Raw genomic sequence first — 27,744 nt, 5'->3', positions numbered from 1 at the left:
AAAAAAACCTCAGTTCCATGAGGTTATAATGTGCTCCAATTGTGGCTCAGTATTGCCATTGCCGTTTTCTCACATGAAAGTGATTTTGTTCTCTGCCTGCAACATCGGAAGTGCTCGCCAGGTTTGTAGGTGGAACGTTACTGTCCTCTGTGGTGAAAATGTGGTATTGCACCCATAAAGACATCCAGCAGGAGTTGGCTAAAGACAGATCACATTCTGTACTGTTACTGAGTTCAGACAAAATGACAGACTACACACTGGCCTGGTTCCCAGTCAATCACAGGGCTTATATAGACAAACAGCCAGGCAAACTCATGAAATTTAAATGCAGTAGGAGTAGTTAAAAAGCTGTTTAAATGATGTTTATCACAAAATAAAATATCACAATTTACTTTGACAAATTTTCCTAATTTTCCTCAAAATGTGTAACAACAAAATATGGCAACCTGAGTGCAAAATATTGAGAATAGTCTGCTGCGTTTCTGCTGTAATAAAAATTAAAAAAAATCGGAAAAATTGTGCTGCTACTCTTTTACAGGTATGAGAGATACATTTTTAGGTGATCTAGAATTCACCCAGCCTCCCAAATGGACCTGAAACGGTATTATGTGTTTTAATTTCTAGCGATGACATCACCCAACCCCAATCGAAAAGCTCTTTTGAATATTTTTACGACACAAACCAACAGAAATTAAGCACAACCACAACAATTTCCCTCAAATTTTGCATTGGTTGGAGGAGCAGCTTCACGCAAGTAACATAGCAACGGTTAGGTTATGCCAATCAGTTTGTGTAGTTGGCCCAAGAAAGAGAGAGACACTTGCACATTCTTCTGCTCCATCCTTGTTTTGGCTGTATAACAAGCATAAAGGTTGGAAACTAATTTGACATTTGATTAGAAAAAGTCCAGAAAGCCCAAGTGCAAATGCATCAAGAATTTCTCAGTGTTCAGAAAGAGGCTCAGAAAAAGGGGCAAATAGTACAAGTTGCACACAAACACACACAGATGGAGATGTGGCCGGGCGTCTAGCCAGAGAGAAGGAAACTCACATTCTTGTGATGGGGAGTCATCCAGTATCAGGTTCCATAGACTCTGACTGAAGCTGGAACACACACACGCACATAAGCTCATGGCTCTCGCACACACACTGAAAAGAATCACAGGGCACACATTTTTGTGGTCCACTCAAAGTAAGCTGTCTGCAAGAAAAAAAAAAAAGTGCCTCCAGTCCACTAATCTTGTCAGGTCTTTTCTTAAGTGTCTGTTATTTGCACGGCTTCACTGAGTTTATTTGCAATATTGAGAAAAGGACATAGATGAAAGTGTTAAAGTATGAGGTCATCGGCCCAGGTAAAGAGATGAGAAGGTGAAATAAATATGACACTTCTTGTTTTGTTCACCAGATGTCAGCATCAGCCAATACTGATGCTATCCGTGATTTTATGAGGTTTTTTTTTTTCTTCTGGTAGCATGTTACAATGCTGGAGAAAATTCATTCCTATTTTATTGTTGATTTCAGTGATTGATAATGCAAGACTTTTTTGACGTAACCTTTTAAGGCAGTCGAGGGGAAAATGAAAATAAAAAGAATTTAATAATAAAAGGTGTCTAAGGCTTGTGAGTCTTCAACTAAATCATTTTCAGAATCTCAAAAAGGACACCCGTTTCTAAAAAAAAAAAAAAAAATAGCATGCCCACGAGCAACCCTTGTGAGGATAAGCGGTTCGGAAGATAAATTAAATTATATCGACATGATAAACACACCCAGCAATAAAACCATTTACAAAGTTATCAGAAGGTAAAAGTGGACCAAAGGTCGACACAGCCCTGTTTGGTTTTTATCATTTAATAAGAAAAATGAGACCTGGATAAAAACGTTTTTCATACAAAATGCAAACTGAAAAACAAGTCATTTGCCATCCTTTGCACTGCCTACGATCAAACCCCAGATAAAGTTCCGTATTTTGTGTTGACTTTTCTTCACAGTAACACGGTCAAACTTTACATGTCAGAGTCTGCAAAGAGGTTCCAAAGGACCACTAAGATTGAAAGAACATGGGTTGGAATCCCACTATGAACAAAAATGTGGTAGAAATAAAAAGGTAATCATTTGTGGAGATGCCCTTGACCAAAGTTTTTCTTTCTAGCACATGACTGCATATGTGTGATGTGGTTCACTTGCATACATGCAACGCAAAGTTTGCATTGATCAGAATGGGAGTTGAAATTCCACCAATGAGTATAATTCATTCCAATTCAATCATCCCTTGTCGGGAGAAAGGCTTCGAGGAAAATGTTAATATGACGGCTAACAGAATAATGTAAAGCATTTAAACAAAAGACAATGTAAGACAGCTAAAGGTATTTGTATACTAGAGAATTTTCTTGAACATGGGTGGGGCAGAGATAATAAAAGATTGTATTTCAGAGGGAGCAAAAAGAGGTGGTGCAAAAGTCGTAGGAGATGCTTTTGATGCAATGCTTTAAAAACCTTTGGCATTTTTCCAGAGGGACAGTTGCCAAGCCAGCTCGTAACCATTTCAACTTATGCCGAGGTCACTTTTTACAAAGGTAAGAGGATCATGTATATTAATTCATATATATATTCATATCATATATATATATATCAAATGTCAGTCTTGCCAAAATATTTACCAGGGATATATTTTTTACCTTTGATGTGGTAAATTAGGCAACAGAATATTCTCATTACACACAAGTTCTCATTATTAAAGCCATCCTTTCTGACAATGGCAAGAAAAAAAAAAACATTCTCGAATTATGGATAGTGCATGCGTATGAGATTGAGTATTTGTAAAAACCGATTATACTGATCTGTTTCCTGAGGATCTTAATAGGATTATCAAGATTTTTGTACGAGTCGTGCATTGCCACATGTGCGTGTACCCAAATCCTCAGTGATGAGAATTGAGCAAAGTTCAATTATGAATTGTTGCTGCAGGAATTGCAACCCTTGATGGCACAACTTGACCTGACGTGTGAGAATGACAAGCAGGCCGTCCAGCCAGCGGCACAAGTCACCTGCCTGAGGCGGGCCAAGGCTCGCTTCTTGAAGGGGGTCTCCTATTTCTCCGGAGATATGGCGATTTTTGCAAAGTGGATGGAAAGTAAGTTTTCATTAATAGTCAACACCTATATAGTTATTTTGATGCCCTCTCAGGGTGCAGTCTATAGCTGGGGCATCCCTGCTAGACGCACACTTTCTCCTTCTTCTGTTAGAATTTAGCTGACTTTGCATTTAGATGTTTATCAACATCCATAAAGTCCTTGGCTGTTTTCAGTGCTTGCTTAAATTGTCTATTAGTTTCAATGAGTAAATAAAAGATATTCGAAAAGGTGCCCTGCAACTGAGTATCCACCAGGATACGGTCAAGTTCACCCGTGACACTCGCACTGGGACAGGAGTGTTCCATGGAGCATTAAAATGTTGAGGTAGACAGAAGATAACATTGAGACGCTATCTTCTTTATTTTTCTTCTAGAACAGTTTTTCTTGCTCCAGTTGCTGGACTGGGTCCTGCGTGGGGCCGCCCAGGTTATGTTTGTTAACAACCCATTGAGTGGCCTCATTATCTTTGCGGGCCTCATCCTGCAGAACTACTGGTGGGCATTGAACGGGTTTGTGGGGACTCTCTTTGCCACCATTTCAGCCCTCATTCTGCGACAGAACAGGTTAGTGAGCTCATTCATTTTTCGTTATTAAAATAGTAGTGTGTGCTCTTGATTTCTTAACAGTAAGTAAAGGCGTGTAGATACAAACTCCCATTGGGAGCAGTGGTTAAAAAATATTCTGAATCGTTTGGGCTGTCATGATTTTTTTCAGAGGTGCAATTGCTGCGGGACTGTATGGCTACAATGGTATCCTCGTGGGCTTGTTGATGGCTGTCTTCTCCAATGCTGGAAACTGGTACTGGTGGCTCTTGCTGCCTAACATCTTCTTGTCTATGATGTGGTAAGATGTTACGATTGGAGACATATTTAACGAATTTGTCAAAATAAAATCAATAACATTAACAATGTTAATTAAAAAAACAAAACATGAATATCTCAAGAGAATAATGTATCTTAATCAGCCACCTGTCATGGAATGAAGCAGGGCAACCAAATGCAGCTTGAACCAAGGCTTATTGAAGGGAAAGGGGAACAGGAGAACAGGGACCAACACGGGCAACAGACAGGTAGCATAGCGGACAGCAACGGGGAAAGACGACAGGAGGAAAAACAAATGTGAACTTAGAGTATCCGTCCGTCCGTCCGTCCGTCCGCCCGCCCATCCATCCATCCATCCATCCATCCATCCATCCATCCATCCATCCATCCATCCATCCATCCATCCATCCATCCATCCATCCATCCATCCATCCATCCATCCATCCATCCATCCATCCATCCATCCATCCATCCATCCATCCATCCATCCATCCATCCATCCATCCATCCATCCATCCATCCATCCATCCATCCATCCATCCATCCATCCATCCATCCATCCATCCATCCATCCATCCATCCATCCATCCATAACAACTTGAGTCCTAGGATCATTAGGACACGCAAACCCCTCCATCACGATAAAGTGATGACTCACGAAGGGGGAACTCAGAGTACCCAGAGTAAACAGAGACAGCGTGAACAGAGACAGCGTAAACAACGTGAACAGAGACAGCGTAAACAGGGTAAACAGAGACAGAGTAAACAAGTCATCACATAGGGTCGCACGGGCAAGGCTTAATTAAATACACGAGGGATAATGAAGAGCGGGTGACAGTAATTGCGTGCTTAATAGAGACGCACAAGCAAGGAGTGACAACAAAGATGGGGGACAGAGATGTGAACAGAATGTGTGCGGCAGAAACGCCCATTTGCTGGGTGATTGGAGTGACCGGGAGCACAGATGTGGCCTCACCAAAATGTAGTCAAACCAGTTGTGGCAAGGTGTGGAAAAATGGGGTGGTAATTGTCAGCTCGTTGAAGTCACTAAATTGTCTATAGGTGTTCAATTGTCAGAGTGACAATTATCTTTATGGCTAAGTACGCAAAAACATACGAGGAATTTCGAAGTTTGAGTTCTTGTAATATTCGAGCAACAACTAGAACAAAAGGAACATAGAAGGAGAGTCATATAATATCATAATGCGGAAGTACCGAAATGGGACAGCTGTCTAGAGTCTAGAGCAAAATAAAGCCAGAAGTATCGTAGTCGATATGGCCACAGCACGTGCCATGCAATTAAATGGCTGACGGCTCACGCAAAGCCAGCTGGAACAGGCTATGGTGCCTGAATCCTCATGAGGACAAATACTATAGCGAACGGATTTGTAGCTCGGTAAATCTTGGTACATGTCAACCAAATAGTTAGCCAGATCCCATAATTGATTATTACATCTATCAGAGGTTTACAGATTTGGGTTTGTTTCAGCCCAGTCGTGTCCAGTGCCTTGGCATCCATTAACAGTCGTTGGGATCTGCCGGTCTTCACACTGCCATTCAACATTCTGGTGTGCCTCCACATAGTGGCCACAGGTCACTACAACCACCACTTTCCTCAAGTCCTCATCCAACCACGCACCGAGCTGCCTAATATCACCTGGGAGGAAATCGACGTTGCCAAGGTCAGACGCTTGCATGTGTTGAACACAACCAATTCATGGCAATGTAAGAAATCAACCGTCCTTGGTAGGCTCTTAAGCACATTGATTCAAAGAGGTCCAAAGTTTTCGTTTCAGGCTTCCGAGATCCAGGTTGTTTTTGTTAACATTCGGGAATTAATGTCCCCTCAGCTGTTCATGTCGGTGCCTGTGGGAGTTGGGCAGGTCTATGGCTGTGACAACCCTTGGACAGGAGGCATCTTCATCATCTCACTCTTTATCTCCTCCCCCATCACGTGCGCTCACGCCGTCCTCGGATCGACAATCGGCATGCTTACAGGTAGGTCCGCTAAATAAAGGTCTGGTTTTAAAACCCCATCTCCCAAGATGATATTGAGCGAGCTGTTGTGAGTGACCCAAATATATGTTGTTGATCTCTATTTGTATTTTGCTGCGCAGGCCTGGCTTTGGCAGCTCCGTTTGGCGCAATTTATTTTGGACTGTGGGGATACAACTGCGTGCTGGCATGCATTGCCATTGGCGGAATGTTTTATGCGCTCACTTGGCAAGTGCATCTGCTTGCTATCACTTGCGGTGAGTTGGCATTGCAATCATTGTTTGAGGTTTTAATGAATGTCATTATTCATCATCTTTTCTTTTCTGCTCTGTAGGGTTTTACTGTGCATACCTGGGCTCTGCCATTGCCAACATGATGTCAGTGGTATGTTTTCCAAACCATAAATCAGTATTATGTTAACCCCATCCACATTGCATTGGTATGAACAGCAAGTTTATATTTTTCTTTACAGTTTGGTCTCCCAGCCTGCACGTGGCCCTTCTGTCTCTCTGCGCTTACATTTTTGCTCATCACCACAGAAACCAATAAGATCTTTAAGCTGCCACTAGCCAAAGTCACCTACCCAGAGAAAAATCTGTGCTATTTCTGGAAAATGAAGAAGCAGGAGAAGCAGGAGAAGATGGAGGAAGAGCAGAAGAAGAAGAAGGAGGAGGAGCAGAGAGCTAATGTTGATGAGTTAATATTGAATGAGAAAGAAGAGCTGAGGCTCAACATCAGTGCCATGGAGGAAGCCAACATGACACAAATTGTCATAGGGCCCCAAACAGAGACAGACCAAAGTGACACTGGGGAGGAAACAACTACAGAGGACAATCAGACACATGAAATGCTTACAGATTATGTATGAAAGAGAAATAGAGTAGCAGAGAAAAAATGAAACTGTGACAAATTTCATATATTTTTTTTATTCTACCATGTTGTATACCAAAATCCTCACCAAATTTGAGTCCAACAACTCACTCTTTAGCAATGTCGCCAATTCCCTTATTGGTGCCAAAAACACCAAGTTTTGTTAAATATCACTTTTACACTCTCATACTCATCACTAGGAGTTCTGGTTTGACAAGCCTCACCATGGTCGACCAAAGAAATTGCATGCAGACAAGACAAGTCTGAGTGTCGTCACCGTGTCACCAGCATTGCCGCAAGGGTTGGAATGGTTGCGAGGTCAGCCCAACAGTGAACAGTCATTACATCGCACACTGCATGAAATTAGCCTGCATGGTTGTCATCCCAGATGGTAACCACCCGTAAAGACAATGCAAGGCATTGCAGGCTGCTGAAGATAAGCAGGCTAAGGAGTCAGACATGTATTACTGGAATCATGTCTCATGGTTTGATGAGATAAACTTATTTGGTCACGATGCGGTACAGACTGTACTGGGTGGCGTGATTATTTGGCATTGGAGTGGGAGCTACAGTAGAGCATTGAAGGAACCAACCTGTGAAGCTCTCACCCAAGACGGTTAAAGTGGACCTACGGAAATCCCACATTAAGCCTTGATGGGGACAGGGAGCTACATGGTAAATTTTGATGAATAGCGGGTGTTCCCATTTTTGTGTCTGTGTGACATTTGATTATGAGTGAAGTAGGTTGTCATTATTAGACTCTCATATTGTCCTAATTAACATTTTACAGAATCCCATTTTGTGATAAATGTTGCCTACTCAGCATCCATTGCACCCTGGCCATTCTGGAAGGTGATACCCCCATTAGTCATCCCTTCTCATTTGCACTAATTTAGTTCAAACAGACTTTGGTCTTTCTTTGGGCTTCTGCAATATTAACAAACATGAATATGAAGTAAGATACTGTTACATATACTAAGCTTGCACGGGACCTCGTCGCGTGCTGCTGGTAGTCACGTGACTTGCCCTTTGGATAACATAGTTGAAATATTTGTTGACTAACAAAGTGACTGAATGGTGTCAGCAATGATAAAGTGAAGAGCTGAACCGTGGCTTCAAAATATTTCTTGGCATAGAGATTGTCCTCTGAGTAAGAGAGATATGAGTAATGGTCACATTATGACACAAAATGAGTTTGTGATGCTACAAAAGGAATGATGAATGACAACAGACAACTTCAATTTAGTACCGCATCATTACAAATTCAAGTTTTGATTCGATTGCTTCATTCACACATACTGCATTACAGAATTTATTGCACTACACTATTTAATATATTTGACATTATCTGAATTGCATGTGTGTAAGCTGTACAATATATTTAATGTACAGTAGCCTGTTTGGGGAAACATGATCTGAAATTTCAAAAAATAAAATTTTAAATACTCAATAACATGTGCCAGGGACCTTTATTTACTGTACTGGTCTGAAACTCCTCATTTGAGTAACATGACTTAAGTAACTAAAGTGAATTTATAGCATAGAATTAGCAACTACATGAATTATAGCCACATGGCATACTTGACCTAAATTTCTCATTGTAAAGAAGCATTTTACAGTATATGTAAGAGTAGATCTTATCATGTAAACTCATGTGTGACTAGATTGTCATGATAGCTTTGACCCAGTAAAGACATTGCTTGACATTGTTGTTCATTATACTCACAGCTCTTCCACTGCACGTGTTGACTGACACCTTTGCCACGGCACCTGTTGCCAGGTTTGCTTTGGTACTAGTTAAAAGGGCAACTGGATATTTTCTGCTGTCTAAACGTGAAGGGAATACAAGGGACACACGTTAAACTGCTGTGGTTTTCACAGAAGAAGAAAAAACTACTCTTCAATTTCAAAGAATACTTCAGGTTTCAATGATAAAATAAAAATCAAAGTTTACAGTTTGTAACATTGGCCACAGATGTGGGAACACGGCTTGAAAAATAAAATTGATCTCTCCACTTCAGCATCCTTGAGTTGTTTGGACTACAAAAGTATCTCCGAGTAATAAATATGGCAGATTTGCAAAACCGTTTGGTCCCACCCACACGTAATAGATAAAAATGCGTAATAGAAAATGTAGAAAACTGAACGGAGTAAAAAAAATAATAAAAATAGCCCACAAACAGATCATAAAAGCCTCAAAGATGAGCTCATGACGGACCAAAACACAAGTGACAGTTAATTAATCGCAACTTCATTAATCGTTGACATTTTCACTTGACCTGAATTTCTCATTGTAAAGAAGCATTTTACAGTATATGTAAGAGGTACATCTTATCATGTAAACTCATGTGTGACTAGATTGTCATGATAGCTTTGACCCAGTAAAGATTCTATCAGAATTTGCTTGACATTGTTCTTCATTATACTCACAGCTCTTCCACTGCACGTGTTGACACCTTTGCCACTGCACCTGTTGCCAGATTTGCAAAACCGTTTGGCCGCACCCATTACCTTGTTTGGTAGTCCCACCCACACGTAATAGATAAAAATGCGTAATAGAAAATGTAGAAAACTGAACGGAGTAAAAAAAAAAAAAAAATAGCCCACAAACAGATCATAAAAGCCTCAAAGATGAGCTCATGACTGACCAAAACACAAGTGACAGTTAATTAATCGCAACTTCATTAATCGTTGACATTTTCACTTGACCTGAATTTCTCATTGTAAAGAAGCATTTTACAGTATATGTAAAAAAAAAAAAAAAAAAATTTCTTATGTATACTCTATACCCTAGACTTAAGTTTAATGCTAATGAGAATAATAGCAAACAATATCTGTAATAGCTTTGGGTTGTATGAATCTATGACTTTGAGTTTTACATGAAAATTAAACTTACATCCATAATGACTCTACTGACGACAAAATGTCATACACTGATGTTTGAGTCTCTGAAGTTGAGCCCTTTGGTAATTGACCAATGAAGAAAGAAAAAAAATCAAGGCTGCTACGCCCACTCAACATAAGACAGCTATATGCAAATTACTGTCGCCTGCATGGAAACCACCTTGGATCAAGATAAGTCTTCTGACGCAGTCACCAGTCATCATTATAAAACATGTCAAAATAGTAGATACCACCCCCACGTGTATTTGCACAGTGACAAGAGCATACATTAGTACAATTAGACTGAAAATACAGCAGACAAAATGTGCTTGAAATGTTGACTTTCATTCAATTGAAGAGGTTACACAAATGTGGCATTTATTGTTTATAAAGCATGGCACGTCATCATCAAAAATTAAAAACAGTGAGCATCTTAACATTTTTCCAAGTTGTTATAAATCTTTTGTATGACAAAATCATAAGCGTCCCAGATGTAGATTTTGACAAGGACAGACCTACCTTGAGAGGATTTCTGTTGAAGTTGTGAAATGGACACCCTTAAAAATGCGGAGTTAATAACAACCCAACTTAGGTGAAAAAGTGGACTGACCCAGGACATTCAAATTCAAATTGACATTATTGACAATTAATATTTTCATAGTACAGAGTATAGTTTAACAGTCCACTGACGTTGAACTACAATAAGTGCAATGCATAATAAAGTTGAGATACATGCATGCTATAATTATAGTTAGTTTTGGAAAAGTAGAACAGTTTTGTTAACTAAAATAACCTCGGTCAACACTTATGAAAGGCTACGCCTCATGACGATATCTCTTTTCCTGTTTCATACCAAATTGTTAGACTGAGTTGCTGCTGGCGCCCAAAATGGAGATGAAATAAACAGACAGATAGACAGATAGACAGACACACGCACACACGCACGCACACACGCACACACAGCATCGTAAAAGGGTAAATCTCTGTTAACTGAGAAGATACTATGTACAAATAAGAGAAAACTAAATAATGAATAGGAATCTAAATATGTAAGGTGCGCAAGGTGTGAGATGGGGTGGAGTGAACATAATAAATAATTTGACAGCTATTTATTCTGGAAATGGAGTAACTTTAAACCATTGTATCAGGCAGATGTGGACAGATACCCAAAATAAACATTCTTCTATACACGAGAGCCCTTATACAAACAACATGTCCACAAATGACCCCCCCCCCGGCAGTGTCATACAACCGAAAGATACAATAAAAAGTGTCTGGACAAGAGTCTTGATCAAACTTTATCAAGAAATGTCCTCTATACATAATCTATGTACACAAGAACAAGCTAAAAATCAAGTGGAGCAAAGTCATGCCAAAATAAATAAAAACGGTACATCCAAAACAGCTGCTGTGCTGTCGTAGGGCCAAACACACTGTATTTACATCATAAATCTAGAATTTTATAAGAACATAGGATGACTGCTGGGAAATCAAAGAGAACAGGGTTCTGAACTGAAATGCAAACTTAATGTGTATCCAGTGTGCTGTTTGCTTCATTTAAGACACGTTGGTTGCTTTAAACCAGCACAGTGGTGCACTGCGCCATCTACTGTACATAGTCGGAAGGAAGTTTTTTTTTTTTTTTTTTTTTAAGTCGACTTCCTCATCCTCTCTAATATATTGGATGTGCCAGGATGAATAATTACAGGCTGCTATTGTTTCTGTATTCTGTATGTACATTTTAACAAGAGGAACAAATGCAAATTTACATGCCTGCGTCTCTAAATGTGCAGCAAAGTCTATATAATAAAGCATAAAGACTGTTCCAGGACTTACGGACAAGAAACCCTGTCGTGTTAACACACAGGTACTTTCTTTAAGGAGCAGCTCACACAGTTGTTGATTGAAAGGATCTATAAAGCAAAGTGGATCGTATGATTGTCTGATGTGAGGTTTGGTCGACAGCTTCAAGTGTGAGGAGTGTTTATGTCTGACATGTTGCTGTCAGATACAATCAGAGACGCCCTGAGCTAGCTAAAATCTCACAGGAGCCATATATGAGAGGTTATCGCAACTCAAACCTGGTATAAACAGAGCTAAAAGACAAAAGTGCAATCTTTGCGGTTGCCTTGACAACATACTGTATACCCCAGTCGGACAGCTAAACCCATACAGAGGGAAAAAAGGAAGGCAGAAATGGAAAGAGTGCCTGGCCTGCATTAAATATTTTGAAGAGCGGGAAGACTCCTCTCCATCCAGCGCTGGTTCAGTCGGATTTTTTCCAGCGCTTCCTGCATGCTTCGCGACTGGGAACCGCGCTCACTTAGGCTGGAGAAGAAATACTGCACCTGCACAACACACATAAGACATAAGAGCATAAGACAACAGCCAACAAAGTTTGATTCTTAGAAGAAAGTCTATACCTGATTAAGATGCGACTGTGTCGACAACTGAAAGGTGACAGACTTAACGATTGATTGGATGGGAAATGAACCTAGTGGGAACCTACAAGAATAAAACACTGATTAGATTGTGTTTTGTCCTCATGCATGAACCAACTTTTTTCTGAAAATGGGCCACACACGTTTGTATGAGCTGGTTCCAGTTGTCTTGAATAAAGTCCCAAGTAATCAAGTTGCCGGCAAAACTCCGGCAGATTGTTTTGAAGACCAAGGGAATGTTCTGTACCTTGATGATATCATTGTTTAAAGCTCCATTGAGAAGCCTGGAAGGAACAACATGAGCGCAATGATAAACAACTTATTAGCAAGTATACTTTGTTAAGATGAAAATGTTTCGTACCAGACGATTTTCCGCGTGTCCTGCGTGGAAGCTAAGCCCCTTAGCATATTTTGCTTCTCTGAGTCATAAGTGGCATAATGATACAACGTAAGCAAAGTTTCCCAGTCTTCACTGGACTGGGCTGCCACACTGAACACAACTCTCTGGAGATCACCCGGAATCCTACCAAAAATAAAAAAAATCACATTTTAGGTTAAACCCATCTCTATTTTCATTCACTTTATTTGTTTTCTCAGTATAATATGTTTGACTCACTGGAAGGTTCCATTCGAGTCGACATACTGCTTAAAAATGTCTTTTGCGTTCTGCTTGCATTTTTCCTGTCCCAGATCACAGGCTGTCTCTAACAGGGCAGATCGCAGGTTCATTTTGGACATACTCTCCTCCTTGGTCCATGTTTGCTTATCCATCAGTGCACCAAAGTGTTTCAAAATATATGCCTGCAAATATTTCAAGGACAATTCAAACTTTAAATATTTCAAAAGATAAATAAACAATTGGTGTTGTAAGATGTATCAAAAAGTAATTATGTGACTTTTTTTGCATGTCACCACTTAAGTGTCTCTCACACTTTTTGATTAATGTCAATATCATTCCTACTGTGTGCGTGCACCTTCAAGCGGGCGGCGAGGTCTTGCTCGTATCTTTTGTTCAGCATCTGGTACATGTGGTTGAGGTGCAGCAGGGCTTCACTCACGGGACTCATCTCCGTTTCATTTGACATGTATTTTAGGAGGTGGAAGACTTGGCGGAGGGACACGCGACCCAGACTAAGGTGAAGTGAAACACAGTAAAAAAAAAACTTACAGAGTGATGGACATAAGGGGGGGAGGGTTGATTTGTAAACCTACCTGGAGAGAGCAAAGATGTTGTGAATCAGCGAGGCACGGTCCTCTGCTGAGAGAACTTGGGAATTGTTGAACAAAGCGTCTGTTAGAGCAGCCCAGCCGTCATCTCCATAGTCAACGATGTAGAAGCCTGTGCTCCTGTAGTTCAACTTCAGCCACTTCACAGTTTCTGGCACCTTCAGAGTCTCTGTGAAGAAAGTATGCAAAAGTGTTTCGCCAAATTAGCACATCACATGCGCAAAGCGATAAATCATTGTTGGTTATTGGATAATTGTCATTTACCTGACTTGGTCTTCAGCATGAACACTTGTCTGCACTCGGGGGCCAAACTACAGCTGTCATTCACATACGTCAGCGGAATAGTCCACAAGCTAGGAGAGTGCAAAATACAATGTACCGTCGGTCTGGTGACTTTCCATGACCACATTACACAAGGGAGAGAGAAGAAGGAGGAGGACGAGGGGGATGCAGCCCACCTGGAGGAATGCCTAGCGTCGTTTGAGGTGAGCTGGAAAATCTCCTGTTTTAAGGTGACTTCAGCCCCCTGACGGGATACAGTCACCAAAGGGAAGCCTTTCTGGGATGTCCATGACCTCATCATTTCTGACACATTTGGATGCTGACTTGAGACCTCTACCTAAGGAGAGGAAAAACGAATGGCATTCTAATTATATTCAATTGTCACTCTATTTTCATCCCAACTAAAAACAATACGCCTACCTCAGTGAGACTGTTCCATAGATCGTCAGTGTCGGTGTTTAAACCGGAGAACTGTTTCAGATACTGAATGATACCTTTTCTGAACTGCTGGTCACCAGGCAAAGAGGCGTTCAACATCAAAAGAATGGAAGCCCCCTGGAAGACCAAAACACAACACAGTTTTTTGACTACCTTTGTTCCGCATACAATGAGCCAGGAACCATCATAAAAAAAATATCCAGACGTGCACCTTCAGATAGGACACAGAGTCGAACATCTCGTGCACCTGCTCCTGTGTTTTGACTTCGGTAGACACCGCATGGGAGGAGTTCAGTGCATCTATGTCCAATGCTCTGAATCGAACATTTAAGAACAAGCTGCCCTGTAAACACAAACAGAGCACACATGCAGCACCTGATGATCAACCAAAATTCAATTAATCACCAATGCTGCTCATATGAGGCATTTGTCTTAAAATGTCCATTGGATAAATTTTCTCAGTACTTTGTGGAATTGAAGACCGCTTACCATGTCAAGCTGCGGCATGACTATCTGCAGTGACGTGAACTGCATATAAGAGGCAAAGCCTTCGTTGAGCCACAGGTCACTCCACCAGCTCATTGTGACTAAGTTTCCAAACCACTGGAACACATCAGTGCAACATGATTGCGCCGACATCCTCATATTTCAGTACATGCAGGCAAAAAAAACGAACAAGTACCTGATGAGCCAGCTCATGAGCAATGACGGAGGCAACATCTTGTTTTTCCATAAGAGAAGCGTCCCTCCCCACCAATAGGGTGCTTTCTCTGAAGGTGATCAGACCCCAGTTCTCCATGGCTCCCGCCAAAAAGTCTGGAATGCCGACCAAGTCTGACACAAAAATAAGATGACAGTGAATCTACTAATGCTGAGGGGAAAACAAACACTGGTAATGATAATGTTTACCAAGTTTCTGAAGCGGATAGTTAATTTCAAAGAAGTCATTGTAAAATTCCAGTAGTTTGGATGCTGTGTCCAGCGCATAGTCAGTATGTTCTTTCTTCTGTGGTACGCTGTACACGGACAACTAAAAAAAAAAAATGCAATCACATGATACAAATCCAGATTGTCAGTCTGAATGATATGAAAACAGATCATCCAAATGGAAAAGTGCTGCAGAAATCAACCCTACCAAAGTGTCAGAGACGTTTTTGCTGACGGCGGTGAAGTTTCCGACAACGAATGCCACCAAGTAAGTGCTCATGTTGACACTGGTCTTTGCAAACTCATCCTGCACGAGGCCATTGACAAGGGGCGTGCTCTTTGCCTGAGACAAGAAAACACATCAGAGGGATGGGTTCTTCAACTAAAATCAAAGTCAAAGTCAAAGTCAAAGTCAGCTTTATTGTCAATTTCTCCACATGCCAAAGACACACAAAGAAACCGAAATTTCGTTCCCCCCTATCCCACGGTGACAAGACATGGCTCACAACAGACAAACAAGTAATCAAGTATAACAAAAGCGTGCTGAATAAATAATGAATAAATAACAACAATAAATAAATAAATAAATAAATAAATAAATAAATAGGAGGAGCAGAAAAAGAAAGGAGCAAGTGCGCGTACAGCAGACATTCCCGAAAGTAGCGCAACAGTGCCGCACGCTACGCAGAAGGGGGTAGCGAGTTCAGGGCCCTAACAGCCTAGAGAAAGAAGCTGTTGCATACCCGGAACTTAAACTTGCAAGAAGGCAAGACAAAAAGAGCTAAACACTTAAAATACAATCACTAAAATAAAGTCATACTTTATCATAATGTTCATTCAATTCATGACAATAATAACATGTGATACTACCTTAGGCATGTTGGAGAGTGTCATGTGCTCAGGTTTCCTGTTGATTTTAATCAGAAAGGTGGCTTTAAATGATGGCTCATCAAAGCAGGGGAAGGCCTTTCGTGCATATAATGGCTCAAACTGGGTGGCAGCTAGGACCCTGAGGGAAATAGTAGATGTGAATACCTCAAATACTGGATTGGAATATTAGCACACATTCACGTAGGTTTAATATACGGAATTAACACTCTCCTGCTGTAGTTCGATGTACCTTTTGTTTCCATTGAGATCTGTGTAGGAACTATTGTAGAAACCATTATAGGTGTGTGACAGACTAGCAGTGTAATCCAAGATCAACACACAGTGCTGGCCTGCCTTCAGCTCTTCGGAGAACTTAACAGCTATCTGCTCCCTTGGCTTGTTCTCAAGTATGGTGACATCACTTGCCTCCCCATCACCAAGCTGTAAGAGAGTAAATTAACAACTTCGTTAACAGCTAGCACGCCATTCTTTTCTCCAGAGTGACAAATTACTTGTTCTCATTAAACTGGTGAGAATTGAATAAGAAAGAGACTATTCATTTTTTTCTCAGCAAAATGATTTCTGTGCATATTCCGAAATCCCCATAGCACAAACTGTTGATCATTTTCCGCTTCTCTTAGCGGTCGCCCAACTGTAGGTCATGATTTTGCAAATCACAGGATTTGCCCGGATTAGTTTTCACACCACATTTATTTATCCAGTACCAGTCTTAGCTTTGGATAGCCCCAGCGATTCAGTTTCCCATAGCACATGTGGTACAGAAATTACAGACTGTATTTTGCTATTCTTTCAAAGCCAGTTATTTAGTCCCATAGACTAAAAAACACAATCTCACCTTGAATGTAGCTTTGGTAATATTGAGATAAGCGCTGTGCAGGACAATGCGCTTGGTGTTGTGAAGTACCAACATGTTGATGACAGTGTGGCCGCTGAAATCCATGGTGCTCAAATCAGGGTTCAAGGTGAGATCATAGCTGAGAGGACGGATGCTACGAGGGAGTTGGAATTGTGCCCATGGGAAGAGCTCATCATCAGTGCTGTTAGATGTCCCGTTCTCTTGTTTGGGGCATCCCATCTGCAAAAATCGAAGATTTTCACCAAGTGTCCATCCATTCATTTCCTACTACCAACACTATGCTGAGAAAATTGAGAGTTGGGGAAGCTAAAATGCTAAAACATACAATCTCACTGTATTTTTCTTACCTTTGTAAAGTTGCACCCAGGCAAAAAGTACAATACCATGATCATGGAAGCCACTATGACCAAAAATAGCACACAAACAACCAAGGTGCGGGCTGAGCATGGCGAACACGACCTGGGACACAGGAAAAGTAACCTATTTATTGACAGTACCGGTACATCCAAATAGTAGTGTAATTAAAGATAGCAAACGCCTGCTACCTAGGTGGAGGTTGTCGAACATAAGGAGAGACGTTAGATCTCTGGGTAGCGCTGCGGTTCATGAATGACATGCCCAGAAGTCGGGCTGAAGACTCGCAGTCCTCTTCATCATCATCCACGTCGTTCTCCCCCAGACCTCGCACCAGTAGCCGGGAACTGCGAGGCTCATACACAGTATCATCTGGATCTAGGGCTGGAAAGGTCTAAAAGAACAGTGTATCAACATTGGCTCCATGAACACATCATTAAGAAAGCATGAGACAACTCGAATGTAAGCAATAAGTCAAAGGTTTGGGCTTTATCATTTTGTTTTTCAATGATGAAAAATAACATTTGGGCTATAATAATGTAGTTTATAAAAACACAGAGTAATACCATCATTAAAAATAATGTAAATACAGTTTGTTTATCATGTAATGCTGCAATCCATTTTAATGTGCTGTGTCCAATCTGCCCACCAGGAGGCAGTGCAGTATAATACAGTCTTCCACACAAACAAAGAAGAATGGTTTTTTTCTAAAACTACTGAATGAATTATTACAACGCTGTAGTATTACTATTTCTTTGACTCACGATATACCTCTAATAAATAAAATCATCCGAACCACATCTCACATTTCGAAAAAGCCGTTAGTCATGCCACTCACATGTATATCACGGCACTACTGTTTGGTATATAGGTTTGAGAATCAGCTCAAGCAGGCAATTGTATTTTCCCTTCAATTCTATTTTAGTTGGAAATATGTTATGCTTGTTATCAGCCCAACTCATGATTTGATTTACTTTATATGTATCTAATGATATGTTAGGGCAGAGTCTACCATTGATTTTAATTAAATGTGCAGATGGACTTCATGATGCATGCAATGAGTGTAGAACTGAAAGAGTGTTTTCAAGTGTGAATGAGGCATAGCGTACAGTAAAATGACTTGAGTGTACCGGATATGCTGCAGAGTCTCTGGCCAGATCCACAACGTCGGGCTCTTCTTCAAACATGCTGTTCTCAATCATGTTCCTTGGTAGGCTGGCTCGCTCTATGACAGGAAGAAACAAGGCATATAAACAAAACATGACTCCTAGGAGAAAATTCAAGATGTTGTGAAAGAGAGTGTCTGAACATTTTTCACCTCTTGTCCTGCAATAACTCTGAATGAGGTGTCAAGGGATTCCATCCTTGTCTTACTGTTATTTGCCCTTCCTTAGTTCCTTGAAGGAAACCGCCGTTACGCAAACAACACTATTGTTTTGTATCTGTTAAGCAAACTGTCACAATCTGCTTAATGATCCTCACGTGCACAGAGCTGCACGTGCTAATGAGTTATTTTAAACCTTTCGACTGAGGAGTCAATAGTCAGTCATGACGGTTTGTGTTCTTTTGTTGACACCCTCTGCAGTTTTTTTGGGGGGGTGGGTCATACAAATGACTGTCAAAGAGTCTCATTAGATAAATCACTATTTCAGTTTCCTGGTATCTACCCTCTTGCACCACTTCCTGCTACTGAACCTTACACATAGATTTACAACTACATTTATATTTACCATATTTACCATATGCTGCTGATGGAATGACTTGAATATTATAAGACTTTTGTGAGTGAGACATACTCCAAGTTTTGTTCATTACAGTGGATCTACGAGTTCCAAATAATCAATGACAATGTATTGTCTGCTCTTGTCACATGCTAGCACAGATTACACAAGAATGCATTTCCGCAACCTGCACTATACTGTGAGCTGTGACACAAACGTGCCTTGTTTACATCAAATTCTCTCGAAGGGAATTCCAACCTCTGCTCATTCCACAAACAATAAATGTCATGTTTAGCTTCCTAATTCAATATTAGTCAATGTAGTAAAACATCGTCACTTGCAAATTGCCGACATTGCTTCATATTAATTTGGGGTAAAGATGATGTCTAGCCACTGGGCAATGGATTTGAAGGAGAAATGTGACTTGAAACTGTGATATTAAAAAGAAGTCATAATATTAACCCTAAATGCAAGGGTGGCACACAAGCGTCTGCCTGTCAGCTTCACACAGACTGCACAAATGCCTATTAATAGGAAAGGAATTCTGTACTGGGTAATCTACAATAGCCAAAGAAGGAGACGATAAAAATATAACCTGAAATATACCAGAACTTGTGGCCTGAAGTCTATATGAAAAAAAGTTGAAAATTAAGATTTGAAGCATCAAGAGTAGTTAAGCTGTTTTGGAGTTTTTTTGGGTTTACAGTGGTTAACTTCCTTTTACACTTGGGACAAAAGTTGAAAATTAAGATTTGAAGCATCAAGAGTAGTTAAGCTGTTTTGGAGTTTTTGGGGTTTACAGTGGTTAACTTCCTTTTACACTTGGGACAAAAACAGGTTCAGAAGTGGCGACATCATGGCGACACTATCCTCATATTACACTTGAAATTTAAATTAGAAAGTAAACTGACAAGTTTTACAGTTTACCTTTAAGAGTGGTTTAACTGTGTAAAAAAACATTTTAATAAAACTAAAATACTGCTTGCGGGGGTACATCTTTTGAACATTTTATGTTGTATAAAAAGTGATTGAGAGACAAACTTTCACTTTCTTAATCACTTCAGCACTTTGTTCAGTTCCAGTTAGATACTTGTATTTGAGTTTTATCTTATAGGAGTTATGGAAGATAAAAAGCAAACTCGTAAAGGTGATTTCGGTCATTTACCTGAATGACAACTACAATGAAGTGCTTTTATACAATTTTTTTGTGACATATCTGACTTACAGTATGCCTGTTTGTTTTGTCAATGACGTCCTGGATATATTAGGACGCCAGCAGAGGTTATTGATCGGCTGTCTGCTGGTAGGCAAAGCAGAGTTGAGCACGACTTATCTGCTCAACACGCCATGCAATGCGGCTAATAATATCATACATAAATAGAAACGTGGAGCACGACCACGTGATTGGCTTCTTAGTCACAAAACTGTGTGTAAAGTTTTTTTTTGCAGGCTCTTAAAAAGAGTTAAATAGATCTTGTATTTCATGTGTACGCGGCTCAAAGTCACTGACAATGAATGGTTGGTTATTATTAGCGAGCTTGCTTGCTGTTAGCATGCTGTCACGTACTGTATACAGCTCGTACAGTAACCTTCGTCATTCCTTACCTGTACTGTTATAGTCAAAAGGATCCATAGCAGGGTATTGGGAGGAGGTCCTTACGTCCCAGAAGCAGGATATTTGCGTTTGGATCAGACGTGTAGTTTTAATGGCTGGTCACGCCACCAAAGTGCCTGGCTGCTTGTCTGCAGCCCGTCCTCACAACACCAGCTACGTAGTCGCTAACAGGGAACTAGCCAACTTCTCATAATTGTACGTGCTAACTCACTTCAATAGACTAGTTTGTCCAACGCAGTCTCGTTTCACTAACAAAAAGACAAAAAAAAAAACACCAATATTTGTTCAGAAACGAAATTTGTATTTAGTAATGTACTAGGACAGATGGCACTTTGACTCCTCACCCGACCAGTTGTTGACAACTGACAATTCTTGCATCCTATTGGCCAGGAACTGTTAGGAGGAGGGGCTAGAAAATGACGCGATATATACGGAAGCAGAAATTCTGACGTCATGGCTTGAACAGATAATGTACTTCATACGCACTTTTTTAATCAGTTAAAAAATAATTTTGGTTGGCAGTCAGTTTGGAATTGATTTACTTGACTTATTCCTCCACTTTCATCAACTGTATTTGCATATAAATGTATCCTAAAATAACAGCCTGACATGTTTTTCCTGACTTTTTCAGAAATTGAACCAAATATTAAAATTATATTTCTAATCATTTAATTCCAGGGCGAAAATTTACTGATCTGCTTAACTAGGGAAGCTGATTTTGGAAGATGTTAGCAGCATCGTGAAATGGATTTTTGTCAAAATATAACTTAGACCAGGGGTGTTTTATTGAACTGGGCATTGGACTGAGATAATGGGAAATAACAAAAATTAAAGGATGGATTACAATTCAATCTACAAATAGGTATTTTTCCAAGCATCGGATTGATGATATGAATGCTGTTTGTATGAACTATGTAACGTTTGTGTGTATATTAGCAGTGTAAAGCACTTTATGAATTCTCCGTGTGATAAGTGCTCAAAATCAAATTAGGTTATCGCAACACAAAAAAAGTAGTCAATCTTTTTATTGTCCTTTGATGAAAGAATTATTTGAGCTATATAATTTTGTAATGTTTATCTCTTCTGCATTAAGCAACTCACACACTACATACACACCCACGAACACACTCTCACACTCTCACAAATAACCCGGCAGAATAATTTCATTATTAAAAAAAATGGTATTACACACACCACGAATTATCATTCTCAAATGAAGAAATGTAATTAAACATCAACCGTGAAAAGTCAATCTTTTGTCACGAGTACTTTTTTTTCATTCAGACAGTTTTTTAACGTCTCTAAGTTTCGCTGCATCCAGAGAACATTTTTCTGCAAATTGTCCAGTGCAAATTGAGGACTTTTGACCTGAGATGCATCTTCTCTGATGGACTCAAAGAACAACTTCACCTGGATGGTTAACAAATGATAACAATGAATTAGCACAACTATCATTACTCATCAAAAGTTATCACTCCTACGTGAATTGCCAGTACAATGAGAATGTTGGACATACAGTAATACTATCTTGACACACTGCAAAACTGGAAACATGTACCTCAGTGTATTCCTCCGGGTATGAAAACTGCCCTGTGGTTCCTATGAGGATGTACTTAATAGTTGATGAGCCCAACTCAAATCTGGAGAAGTTACAGAGCAGACAGTTAGACCAAATGTCGACCAGGTCTACAAAAAAATACACCATCCTAATCGACACAGACTTCTGAACCAGCGTGCTCCAGTTTTTCTTGACAAAGTTCCACGCGATGTGATGTCCCCGAGGGTTTTGCGCCACATGTAAGATGAGCGTGGACAGGTCCTGCGGTCGTATCACCTGACCTTCCAGACCCATGTCCAACAGGCTAGAAGAGTAAATGAATAATAATAATATTTTCCACATGGTGGCGGCATAAACCATGAGAAAACTACGTATTTCTGCAGGTCTCTATCGTTGCAATTATAAATTAAATTAATAAAAAGGATAAATATTAATATCATTCTGATGCTATGCATAATAGTGCATAATAAAGTAGCCAAAAGGGGAATGTACCTGTGTAATTTATTTGTGTCTCGGCTGTTGGTTAAGGCAAACAAAATTTTGTCTTTCTGTGCCGCCAAGTTTGATGTCTTGTACATGTGCATGAGTGAGGCCCATCCATGATCATCCTGGGCACCAACTGCGTACACAGTTGGGGCCACATCAGTGGGAAGTCTACAGTTAACACAATTACAGGAAATATTTGTTAGGGCATCATCAAGTATTGACAGAAATTATGACGCTGATAGATGGACCGACTTGAGAGTTCCGTTTGACTGAAGCCAGTCTTTGAAACGCCGGCGAGCCTCATTCAGGCAGGGAGTGTCATTCAGATGGCATGCCAAGGAGAGGACCTCTGACCTCAGTCGTCGAGTCGACACGGAGCCCTCATCATTCCATGTCTGTTGGTCAATGACGTCACGGAAAAACTGAAGGATGTACATCTATGCCAAAGGAAACAGAGAAACAAATTTAGATTTCAGGGACGACTTCCAATAATATCTTTCTCATCTTACCCTGAAATTTTGCACCAGATCCTCATCTCTCCGTTTCTCAATCATATGGAAAACGGCTTCAAGGTAACCCAATCCTTGGAGCAGAGGTACGGTATGTTTCTCCAGATGCAGATAACCAATCAAATCCAATGCTTTGTTGAGCGGAAGGTAACCTGCCCTTTAAATACACACGACGATACAGTATTTGAAGGGTACTGTATAATTCCATTGGATTCAAAACAAACAATCAAATTAGTTTATTTGCTACGATGTATTTGAGCAAAGTATACAGGACACATAGAGCCCAGTAAGCAGTCTTACGTGACCAGTTGAAACGCATTGTGTATCAAGTGGGTCCTGTCTTTGTAGCTCAGGGCCGTGTGGTTCTCTCTCAGGAGCTTTGTTATCTCCTCCCATCCACCATCCTCATAATGAACCACGTAGTAGCCAGTCATGTCCACATTGACCTTCACCCAGTTGACATCTCCAACGTAGACGTTGTCTGGAACACACATAGACACTGAAAACAGTAGAAAGGCACTCGGGAGAAAATGAGCCTCCACTATGGTACAAAAATTGTGGCCTGGATGTCAACATAAATGATGAAATGAAAATAGTCACAAAAAGTACATTCCTTTTATAAATGATGTGAAAGTGCTCTGCAAAATGTCCAAGATGTTATAAAACAAGCATATAATGTTCTCACCAAACGCACAAAAAAAAAGCAACAAATGTGATGTGGGATAAGCTCTATCTCAACTATAACCATAAACATAGTAAAAAAGAGTAAACCTTTGCAGCTTACCTGTATGAGTTGTCATCAAATGTCTGTGGATGGTGCCGGAACTATCGGTCTTGTATGTGAGAGGGATATTCCATAAGTAACTAGAGAAAAAGATTCCTAAATCATGTAATGCAAAAGTGACAGATGAAGGAACCAACTTTTCCTGCATCCTCACCCTTGTTGCAATGTGGACCAGAGGGGGTCAGAGGGCAGCTGTGTCCTCAGGAACCTGACCTGTCTGAGCATCAGCCGTGGCCCCGCCCTTTTCACAATGACCAGGGGAACACCTTTCTGCATGGTCCAAGTGTTCATCACGGCTGTCAAGTTCAAGTGTTCCCCGGCCAACAAGTACTGAATAAAACAATAGGCAAGTTTCCCTATTCAAATTTTTCAAAATGGAGGTCAGCAGTTTCAATATTTACTTACTGAATTTTTATGAGCCTGTTCTTTGCTGTAACAATACTCCCCTGAGATGAAATCTTCCTCTGAGCAAGTCTGGAAAAAGATGATATATCGGTATCGCTCTCAATTGCATATTTCTAAAGTCTATCCTCAAAAATGTGTTGGAAAGAAGTGCTTGTCATCATATTTGTGTTCATACATTGGCCAAACTGTCCCACAGATCTTGGTTTTGAGCATTTTGGTAGCTATATTTGCGCAGGTATCGAACTAACCCACTCTGGAACACATCTTCGGACAGAAAATGGCGCAGCATGTGCAGGATACACGCCCCCTAGAGGTATAGAGAGCAGAACAAATGTGTTGTCAGGAGATATATGACAGGACAAGCCGAAAGTCACAAGTCGAAATGGGTGGCTGTTTTTCCACAAGCTCTTTCTGATGTTATAAAAAACTGCACTCATAAAAGGCAGAAAGCATACTTTTTCATATGAGATGGTGTCAAACATCTCACGAATGTGAGTTGGATTCTCTGCCGGACTGGATATTGGCCGAGAAGAATTCAATGAATCGTGACCAACTGCTGCAAAACAAGTGCTCAACAGATATTCCTCCTGTAAGAATGCAGGACATTATTTTAGGTTGCGCAGTCTCACATTGGCCTTCACCTACATCTGATTATGTTAATCACATACCGCTTTTAATTCAGGATAGGTAGCCTCAACTGAAATGGACTCCATGTATCTGGCAAACCCTTCATTCAGCCAGATATCATTCCACCACTTCATCGTTACCAAGTTACCAAACCACTGCAAGCGAGAAAAAAAATAGGAATAAGTGTGTCCATAAAATCTATTCTTTCCTGAGCCCAACTGTACCGCTTGGTGGAAAAAAGGCTATACACACACACCTGATGAGCAAGCTCATGCCCGATCACCATGGTAACCCGGACTTGATCAGATACTGATGATGTGTGAGGGTCAAAGAGCAGGGTCTGCTCTCTGTAAGTGGTCAGGCCCCAGTTTTCCATTGCACCCGACTCAAAGTCAGGGATGGCGATCAGATCTGAAAGGAGATGGAGAAAATGCGGAATAATATTTGGCTTTATGGTTAGAAAATGAAAAAAAAAAAGATTTACCGCATTTGGGCAGGGGATAAGGAATGTTGAAATACTCCTCGTAGAAGTCAAGCATTTTGACGGCGACTTCAAGGGCATAGTGGGTCTGAGACCATTTCGCCGGATCAGCATAAATGGACACCTATCACCATGTTGCAGAAGCCTTAAGTGATTATGATTGTCATCAATAAACAAGAAAAAAAAATTCTCAGAGACCACACCTGCACTCCAGATGATGTTGTTGCCGTAACGGATTTAAAATCACAAATGACAAAAGCTACAAGGTAGGTGCTCATCTTCACACTTGCAGCATACTGATCCTCCAGCAGGCCATCATCTACTTCAACTGATTTAACCTGAAATAAACAGACACCATTTTTTTTTTTGTGATGCAGAAGACCACATCAGGAATCAAACATCTACTATACTTACTATCGGCATGTTGGACAAAGCAATGTAGTCCGCGCTCCGTCTGATCCGCACTGAGAAGTTGGCTTTAAAGCTCGGCTCGTCAAAACAAGGGAATGCCGTGCGAGCGCTCGTAGGCTCAAAGTGAGTGGAAGCTAACGTTCTATAAAGAACCACAGAGGAACCATATTATTCTACACACTATACCAATATCAAAAACTCGCTCATTTACCTGATCTCTCCCGAACTGGTTGTGTAGGTGCTTTTATAGAAGCCCTGAAAGCCCTCTGCCAACTCCGCCCCAAACTCAATATATAGGAAATACTTTTGCCCATTGCTGAGCACTCTGGGAGAGAAGATGGCAATCTGCTCGTGGGCGGGATAATGTAGACAAGGTAGAACCTAGAACATGAGGAGACGTCTGTCAGTCTGGTCAATATCTATGTGCTAATCTGACTGCTTTGTTTTAATGACTACCTGGTCTGAGAGATGAGCAAGGTTCTTGTCCAGAATGGTTGCCTTGGAGATTTGCAGACCCTTGCTATGTAACACAACCCAATTTGTGTTGTTCTGAACGTCAATTTCGATTGTGACTGAGCCGGTGAAATGGAGACTAGTGAGGTTGGGGTGCACCAAGATGTGGTAGTGAAGAGGAATTATATACCTAAGGAGAAAAGAACTCCTTGCGATCAATTTCTACACTTTGGATTTTTGCAGTAAAGACAGCAGGGTGATTACCTTGGCAGACGAAGGCGGCTCCAAGGGAAGGACAGATTGTCTTTCTCTAAAAGCGTTTGCTCTCCGGGAGGATGAGGAGGGCTTGATGCCTGCTGTGAAATTTGGGTGGGCTGCATTCCAACCACATATGAATGGAGAAGAAACAGCACTAACGGCCTCACCACGAGCATTTTGGATGAAATGTCCCTGATTGAACAAAAAGCCAAATCCGTGCAGCGGGCTAACAACTGCTGATGAAAGCTGTTTTTAAAGGCCTGTAAAGGTGATGTGTCCACTGCCAAAACGTACAGGTATGACCATGGTTTCCCTTCTCTTTGATTCCTAAACCTAAAAAAGAATGAATACAATAAAATAAAAACAGCATTCTAGAAGTTTTTGTAGCAGTTGAAGTCTATCCTAAAAGACTGAGGATGTGATTGCATCATTGCACACAGCGTAGCAATTTACATTTATGGGATTTACATTTATGCTAACCATAAGTATTTTTTTTTAATTTATGGTGAGCATAAATGTAAATCCCTTAAATGTAAATTATGTAAATTCCTACAATAATAAATAGATGGTACAGTATTACTAACACTGAGCCATTTTAATAGTAATTCATTTGGTATTATTTTTGCCACAATGTTGGCCACCCCGAAAAATGTACTGTCTAGCTTCGTGATACAGATGGTGACAGAAATTCCAATAATGCAAACAAAAAACGAGCAAGCACAACAACCACAATAATAAGTATTCATACAGAGCAAGGTATGATCTGACGAAGCCTGAATAGAGACTGACTCTAAATATACTCAAATTTTTGACACATGAGCCATTGCAGGTAGAACACAAGGGCAGGGGGATTATAAAACTGGCACATGAAAAGATCAGTACAAGGAAATGGTTACCAAGGAGCATAAAACCAAGTCAAAAGTAAAAAAATCTAAAAAGGTTAATAATAATCATAAAAATACTAAGTGATCTAGGCGACACCGTGACAGCTACAAAGACAAGCCACGTTCTTGCTAGTGGACAAAAGCAGATAAGGCCACAGCTAAAAGTGTGAGGTGACAACAGCTGCAGCAGTACAAAGGCAGCCAGGTCCAATACTGAGCTTGCATGATAGTGCTAGTCAACATCAATCTTGAAAATGTGCTAATTATAAGGAAAGATACTAAATAAAGAAAGATTTACCTTGGTCATGCTAGCTTCATCGCGCTTGAGCAATAACTGGAAACTTTCACTTTCTCTTTAAACAATCCTTGTACTGTAGTAACTCGACCCGCCACTTGGAGGCACTCCAGAGCCGGAAAATGACTTAGTGAGTGCTTGA

General features: G+C 40.5%; 3 protein-coding genes across 4 annotated transcripts; 1 reads left to right on the top strand and 2 right to left on the bottom strand.

Moving 5' to 3' along the window:
- Positions 1-1,812: 1,812 nt before the first annotated feature.
- On the top strand, positions 1,813-8,269 carry slc14a2 (solute carrier family 14 member 2). Its single transcript, XM_049763844.2, has 9 exons — positions 1,813-2,572; positions 2,964-3,129; positions 3,504-3,693; positions 3,845-3,973; positions 5,441-5,633; positions 5,802-5,949; positions 6,069-6,203; positions 6,281-6,330; positions 6,419-8,269. The coding sequence occupies exons 1-9, from the start codon at positions 2,549-2,551 to the stop codon at positions 6,812-6,814; spliced, it is 1,431 nt and encodes a 476-aa protein (XP_049619801.1). The 5' UTR covers positions 1,813-2,548; the 3' UTR covers positions 6,815-8,269.
- Positions 8,270-10,060: 1,791 nt separating this feature from the next.
- lnpep (leucyl/cystinyl aminopeptidase) lies at positions 10,061-20,828 on the bottom strand. 2 transcript variants are annotated; one of them, XM_049763832.2, is made up of 22 exons: positions 20,442-20,828; positions 18,225-18,340; positions 17,307-17,509; positions 17,109-17,220; positions 16,741-16,980; positions 16,135-16,325; positions 15,885-16,023; positions 15,223-15,357; positions 14,997-15,117; positions 14,770-14,921; positions 14,577-14,690; positions 14,299-14,430; positions 14,070-14,204; positions 13,826-13,986; positions 13,632-13,720; positions 13,353-13,536; positions 13,115-13,271; positions 12,757-12,941; positions 12,502-12,663; positions 12,284-12,424; positions 12,123-12,204; positions 10,061-12,047 (listed from the first exon to the last, which is right to left on the bottom strand). In XM_049763832.2, exons 1-22 carry the CDS (start codon positions 20,467-20,469, stop codon positions 11,919-11,921), a joined length of 3,108 nt encoding a protein of 1,035 aa, XP_049619789.1. In that variant the 5' UTR covers positions 20,470-20,828; the 3' UTR covers positions 10,061-11,918. The 2 variants fall into 2 exon arrangements, with proteins under 2 accessions (XP_049619789.1, XP_049619790.1); XM_049763833.2 differs by having other exon boundaries at positions 18,246-18,340.
- Positions 20,829-21,460: 632 nt separating this feature from the next.
- On the bottom strand, positions 21,461-27,727 carry erap2 (endoplasmic reticulum aminopeptidase 2). Its single transcript, XM_049763834.1, has 21 exons — positions 27,606-27,727; positions 26,430-26,756; positions 26,169-26,355; positions 25,924-26,093; positions 25,716-25,854; positions 25,505-25,639; positions 25,305-25,425; positions 25,077-25,231; positions 24,862-24,975; positions 24,649-24,780; positions 24,369-24,500; positions 24,194-24,262; positions 23,943-24,118; positions 23,789-23,868; positions 23,305-23,485; positions 23,005-23,161; positions 22,748-22,932; positions 22,502-22,663; positions 22,173-22,313; positions 22,010-22,091; positions 21,461-21,861 (listed from the first exon to the last, which is right to left on the bottom strand). The coding sequence occupies exons 2-21, from the start codon at positions 26,597-26,599 to the stop codon at positions 21,700-21,702; spliced, it is 2,850 nt and encodes a 949-aa protein (XP_049619791.1). The 5' UTR covers positions 26,600-26,756; positions 27,606-27,727; the 3' UTR covers positions 21,461-21,699.
- Positions 27,728-27,744: the final 17 nt, after the last annotated feature.

The sequence above is a fragment of the Syngnathus scovelli genome, chromosome 3 (assembly GCF_024217435.2).
Source record: "Syngnathus scovelli strain Florida chromosome 3, RoL_Ssco_1.2, whole genome shotgun sequence".
Classification (NCBI taxonomy): Eukaryota; Metazoa; Chordata; class Actinopteri; order Syngnathiformes; family Syngnathidae; genus Syngnathus; species Syngnathus scovelli.
The sequence above is the reverse complement of the archived record's forward strand: the minus strand, read 5'-3'. Positions and strand labels throughout refer to the sequence as shown.

Coding starts and splice junctions, on each gene's coding strand:
- slc14a2 (XM_049763844.2), top strand. CDS start 2,549: ATGCCGAGGTCACTTTTTACAAAG. Junction 2,573..2,963: donor CGAGGTCACTTTTTACAAAG/GTAAGAGGATCA, acceptor TTGTTGCTGCAG/GAATTGCAACCCTTGATGGC. Junction 3,130..3,503: donor TTTTGCAAAGTGGATGGAAA/GTAAGTTTTCAT, acceptor TTTTTCTTCTAG/AACAGTTTTTCTTGCTCCAG.
- erap2 (XM_049763834.1), bottom strand. CDS start 26,599: ATGCTCGTGGTGAGGCCGTTAGTGCTGTTTCTTCTCCATTCATATGTG. Junction 22,933..23,004: donor ATCTGGTGCAAAATTTCAGG/GTAAGATGAGAA, acceptor CCTTTGGCATAG/ATGTACATCCTTCAGTTTTT. Junction 21,862..22,009: donor ACCCGGAGGAATACACTGAG/GTACATGTTTCC, acceptor TTAACCATCCAG/GTGAAGTTGTTCTTTGAGTC.
- lnpep (XM_049763832.2), bottom strand. CDS start 20,469: ATGGATCCTTTTGACTATAACAGTACAG. Junction 12,942..13,114: donor ACCTCGCCGCCCGCTTGAAG/GTGCACGCACAC, acceptor AAATATTTGCAG/GCATATATTTTGAAACACTT. Junction 12,205..12,283: donor TGGAACCAGCTCATACAAAC/GTGTGTGGCCCA, acceptor TTATTCTTGTAG/GTTCCCACTAGGTTCATTTC.